Source organism: Aethalodelphis obliquidens, unplaced genomic scaffold, assembly GCF_003676395.1.
Source record: "Aethalodelphis obliquidens isolate GAN/ISIS:26980383/991018 unplaced genomic scaffold, ASM367639v1 scaffold53, whole genome shotgun sequence".
NCBI lineage: Eukaryota > Metazoa > Chordata > Mammalia > Artiodactyla > Delphinidae > Aethalodelphis > Aethalodelphis obliquidens.
In genome coordinates this window covers 4,365,147-4,370,103 of record NW_020837997.1, presented here as the reverse complement: position 1 = coordinate 4,370,103, position 4,957 = coordinate 4,365,147, and the positions used below count along the sequence as shown (strand labels likewise).

Below are 4,957 nucleotides of genomic sequence, written 5' to 3'. Positions count from 1 at the left end.
GACTGTTGTCCTTTCAAATTTGTTAAGGTATGTTTTATGTCCCAGAATGAGTTCTGTCTTGGTGAATGTTCCTTATGAACTTGAGAAGAATGATTTCCATGGATTACAATTAAATCCAGTCGTTCCATGGTGCTATTGATTTCAGTTCTGTCCTTCCTAATTTTCTGCCTGCTGCAATTGATAATTCATGGTAAGGAGGTGTTGAAGTCTACAACTAGTAGTGGATTCACTTACTTTCTTGCATTCTATCAGTTTTGGTCTCATATATTTTGCCCATCTGTTGTGATGCATGTACACATGAATGATTGTTATGCCTTCGTGGAGAATTGACACCTTTGTATTATGATAAAGTCCCTCTTTATCTTTTAAAATTTATTTTATTGAAGTATAGTTGATTTACAATGTTGTGTTAGTTTCTGCTATACAGCAGAGTGATTCAGTTATGCATATATATACATATTCTTTTTCATATTCTTTTCCATTATGGTTTATTACAGGATATTACACACTGCGTCATGGAGTGTGTAAATGGTGGATAATAAGAAACGGGAGGAAAGAGTTTTTCTCACCAATGGATGGTCTTAAATTGATAATATTTATTTCATTTTTATAGCATTTCTGACATTTCCCAACATGCTTTGGACCCTGCCATTAGACAGCAATAGGATTTGTAATGTGATCGCAGTAAAACTATGTAAATAATGTTCATGTGTTCCTGATGCTGTTAAATTTATGAGGAAGTAAGTATGGACAGAGAATTAGTTTCTGATGATCAAGTCAGAGAATAAATGTTGGGAGATAGCAGAATCATATGTAACCTTCCTTATAAATGGAGTATAGATGTCCAGTGCTGTCAGTCTTACTCATCCTACCATACATATATATGGGATGTTGTAGGACGCAGTGGTCTTTGAGGATGTTGCTGTGAACTTCACCCTGGAAGAGTGGGCTTTACTGGATTTTTCACAGAAGAAACTCTACAGAGATGTGATGGGGGAAACCTTCAGGAACCTGGCCTCAGTAGGTAAGGATGACAACTTACCTTCACCTTGTCAGTCAAAGGTCAAGTTTTTCTGCCCTACAATATTATTCTAAGAGGTGGAATGTGTACAGGGAGGACATTGGTAAATAAACTAGGTATGGTCACAGCTCACTGTAGCACTAGAATCTAATAATTTTTCTATAACTTCTAATACTTTGGAATCATTTTTCTGTGTCTGCATTTTAGGAGAAACATGGAAAGATCATGACATTGAAGATAAATGCAAAAACCAGGGGACAAAACTAAGGTGAGTGGCACTCCCAGCAGAAAGCAGTGTTTCACATGAGAATTATATTATTGTACCAGATCTTAAAAAGAAACAAGACAATCTATGCTTCAAATTTATTGCTTCTCAGAAAATTTTCACCAAATTACTTTCTTACATATGACATAATGTTCAGTGTTTGCAAAATAGTTCACTTGGAAACAGCATTAATAAGCCCTATGTATAAATATCACCATTTTGGTGAGCAAGGGTGAGTCCTCTTGTGGAGCATTCAGTATATTCAGTTTTGAACAATTCACCCGAAATAGAAAAATACCTATAGTTTTGCTACAAATAATAAAATTGTAGCTGAAATATTGTAATAAGTATGAAATCATTAATAAAGAGATCATTAATAATTCCTCCTTGTTTTTTGCAGGAGTCGTAAGGTAGGGAGAATATGTGAAGGGAAAGAGGATGGTCCATGTAGAGAAAACCTCAGCCTTATTCCAAATCTCAATCTGAACAAGAAAACTCTTATCAGAGTAAAACCATGGGAACACAAAGTATGTGGAAAAGTCCTCATGCATCATTCATCCCATAATAGGTACACCAGAAGTCACGTTGGACACAAGCCATATGAGTATCAGAAAAATGGAGAGAAGCCATATAAATGTAATGTATGTGGGAAAGCCTTTAGTTATCTGCAGTGTTTTGAAAAACATAAAAGAAATCACACTGGAGGGAAAACCTATAAATGTAAGGAGTGTGGGAAAGCCTTCATGCAGCTCGAAACTTTTCAGAGACACATGGTAACACATACTGGAGCTGCCTCTTATAAGTGTAAGGATTGTGGGAAAACTTTTAGTTCTTTAGTTTCACTTCAGATACATGAAAAAGCCCACACTGGAGAGAAACCTTATAAATGTAAACATTGTGGAAAAGCCTATAGATATCATCAAACTTTACAAATACATGAGAGGACTCACACAGGAGAGAAATCCTATGAATGTAAAAAATGTAGTAAAGCATTCAGTTGTCCCAGTTCCCTCCGAATACATGAAAGAACTCACAATGGAAAGAAACCTTATGAATGTAAACAATGTGGTAAAACCTTCAGATATTACCCTTCCTTCCAAACACACGAAAGAGTTCATACTGGAGAGAAACCCTATGAATGTAAGCCATGTGGTAAAACTTTCAGTTCTAATATAGGTTTCCAAATACATGAAAGAAATCACACTGGAGAAAAACCCTATGAATGCCAAAAATGTAGTAAAGCCTTCAGTTGTCCCAGTTCTTTTCGAAAACATGAAAGAACTCATACTGGGGAAAAACCTTATGAATGTAAGGAATGTGGGAAAGCCCTTAGAGCTCTTGCAAGCCTTCGAGTGCACATGATCACTCACACTGGAGTGGGACCTTATAAATGTAAGCAGTGTGAGAAAGCATTTATTTCTCCCAGTTCATTTCGAATACATCAAAGGAGTCACACTGGAGAGAAACCCTATGAATGTAAACAGTGTGGTAAAACCTTCAGGTATTACCCTTCCTTTCAAAAACATGAAAGAACTCACACTGGAGAGAAACCCTATGAATGTAAGGAGTGTGGAAGAGCCTTTAGTTGTTCAACTTTGCTGCGACTACATAAAAGAACACACACTGGAGAGAAACTCTATGAATGTAAGCAGTGTGGAAAAGCCTGCAGAGATTACACTTCCTTAGAAACACACATAAGAATTCATACTGGAGAGAAACCCTATGAATGTAAACAATGTGGAAAGGCCTTCAGGTGTTATCAAAGTTTTCGAAGACATGAAAGAAATCACACTGGAGAAAAACCCTATGAATGTAAAAAATGTAGTAAAGCATTCAGGTGTCCCAGTTATCTTAGAACACATGAAAGAACTCACACTAGAGAAAAACCCTATGAATGTAAACAATGTGGTAAAGCCTACAGAGGTTACAGTTCCTTGCAAACACATGAAAGGACTCACACAGGAGAGAAACCCTATGCATGTAAGGAATGTGGAAAAGCTTTCAGGTGGTATCAGAGTTTTCGAAGACATGAAAGAACTCACACTGGAGAGAAACCCTATGAATGTAAAGAATGTGGGAAGGCCTTCAGTCATCCCACTTCCTTCCGAAGGCACGAAAAGACTCACAGGGTAGAACCTTTTGAATGTAAACAGCGTGGGAAAGACTTCAGTTGGCCTTCATCGTTACATGTTAAAACTCCCACCAGAAATAAATTATAAATGTAAGTAACATGAGAAAGCTTGATGAAAATTAATCCATGTATAACGTTCCAAAAAACTTTCAACACAAAAGAATTGTTTTTTACAAGTTGTAAATATATTGTTTATCAAGCCTCTTTCTTAAAGTATATCATTGGAGTGTGGGTTTCTACTAGTTTCAAAAATGAATATTGGGGTGATATAATTCTGCAAGTCATCTTTCAACAGTAGTGCATAACATTAAAAGGCAGTGCTTTTTCCTTGAATCAGTTAATATTTTCTCTCCCCATTTTGAAGTCTGTTGGATCCGTGGGTGAATTGAACTGTATTTCTGATATGTGCATAGTCAGGTTTAATTTTTTATAGGTTTATTCTGTGTTAAGGGACAATTGGAAAATGTGGTATTTGTTGGGATTTTCCTACTGGATATCTGGATACTGGACGGTTCCTGATATCTCTATAGTCTATTTTATGTATTTTACCTTTCTTAATGACAAAGCTCCTTTTTTGGAGTTTCATGTGAATAATTGTTTTTATATTTGGGCCTTTGCTTGTTGTTCTTCCAATGACTGTTATTTGGTGAATAGATTTTAAGAAGAGAGACCTGTGATGGGACAAATATCTGAGCCTGTGCTGTGGGTAATGTTAGAAACTAATTTTATTTTTTATTGGAATATAATTGCTTTACAATGTTGTGTTAGTTTCTTCTGTACAGTGAAGTGAATCTGCTATATGTATACATATATCCCCACCCTCTTGGACCTCCCTCCCCACCCATCCCACCCATCTAGGTTAATACAGAGCACCAAGCTGAGCTCCCTGTGCTCTACAGCATGTTCCCACTAGCTATCTGTTTTATACACGGTACTGTATTTATGTCAAACCTAATCTCCCAATTCATCCCACACCCCCCTTCCCCCTCTGTGTCCACACGTCTGTTCTCTACTTCTGCGTTTCCATTCCTGGCCTGCAAATATGTTCATCTGTACCACTTTTCTAGATTACACATATATGTGTTAATATACAATATTTGTTTTTCTCCTCCTGACTTATTTCACTCTGTGTGACAGACTCTACGTACATCCACATCTCTACAAATGACCCAATTTCATTTCTTTTTTTTTTAAGGCTTATTTTCTTTATTCTTTTAATTAATTTATTTATTTTTGGCTGCATTGGGTCTTCGTTGCTGCGCGTGGGCTTTCTCTAGTTGTGGTGAGCAGGGGCTACTCTTCATTGTGGTGTGTGAGCTTCTATTGCAGTGGCTTCTCTTGTTGTGGAGCATGGGCTCTAGGTGTGCAGGCTTCAGTAGTTGTGGCACGCAGGCTCAGTAGTTGTGGTTTGCAGGCTTCAGTAGTTGTGGCACGCGGGCTTCAGTAGTTGTGGTTTGCGGGCTTTAGAGCGCAGGCTCAGTAGTTGTGGCGCACAGGCTTAGTTGCTCCACAGCATGTGGAATCTTCCCAGACCAGGGCT

The 4,957-nt window shown here is 37.6% G+C and overlaps 1 protein-coding gene across 1 annotated transcript; it reads left to right on the top strand.

Annotated features, from left to right (window-relative positions):
• The first annotated feature begins 975 nt into the window (after positions 1 to 975).
• LOC113608879 (zinc finger protein 709-like) lies at positions 976 to 3,505 on the top strand. Its single transcript, XM_027085845.1, has 3 exons — positions 976 to 1,024; positions 1,229 to 1,289; positions 1,687 to 3,505. The coding sequence occupies exons 1-3, from the start codon at positions 991 to 993 to the stop codon at positions 3,503 to 3,505; spliced, it is 1,914 nt and encodes a 637-aa protein (XP_026941646.1). The 5' UTR covers positions 976 to 990.
• Positions 3,506 to 4,957: the final 1,452 nt, after the last annotated feature.

What these genes read in the sequence shown, in the direction of transcription:
- LOC113608879 (XM_027085845.1), top strand. Translation starts at nt 991, where the DNA reads ATGGGGGAAACCTTCAGGAACCTGGCCTCAGTAG. An exon ending in CAGGAACCTGGCCTCAGTAG is followed by an intron (nt 1,025 to 1,228) that starts GTAAGGATGACA and finishes TCTGCATTTTAG; the next exon opens with GAGAAACATGGAAAGATCAT. An exon ending in AACCAGGGGACAAAACTAAG is followed by an intron (nt 1,290 to 1,686) that starts GTGAGTGGCACT and finishes TGTTTTTTGCAG; the next exon opens with GAGTCGTAAGGTAGGGAGAA.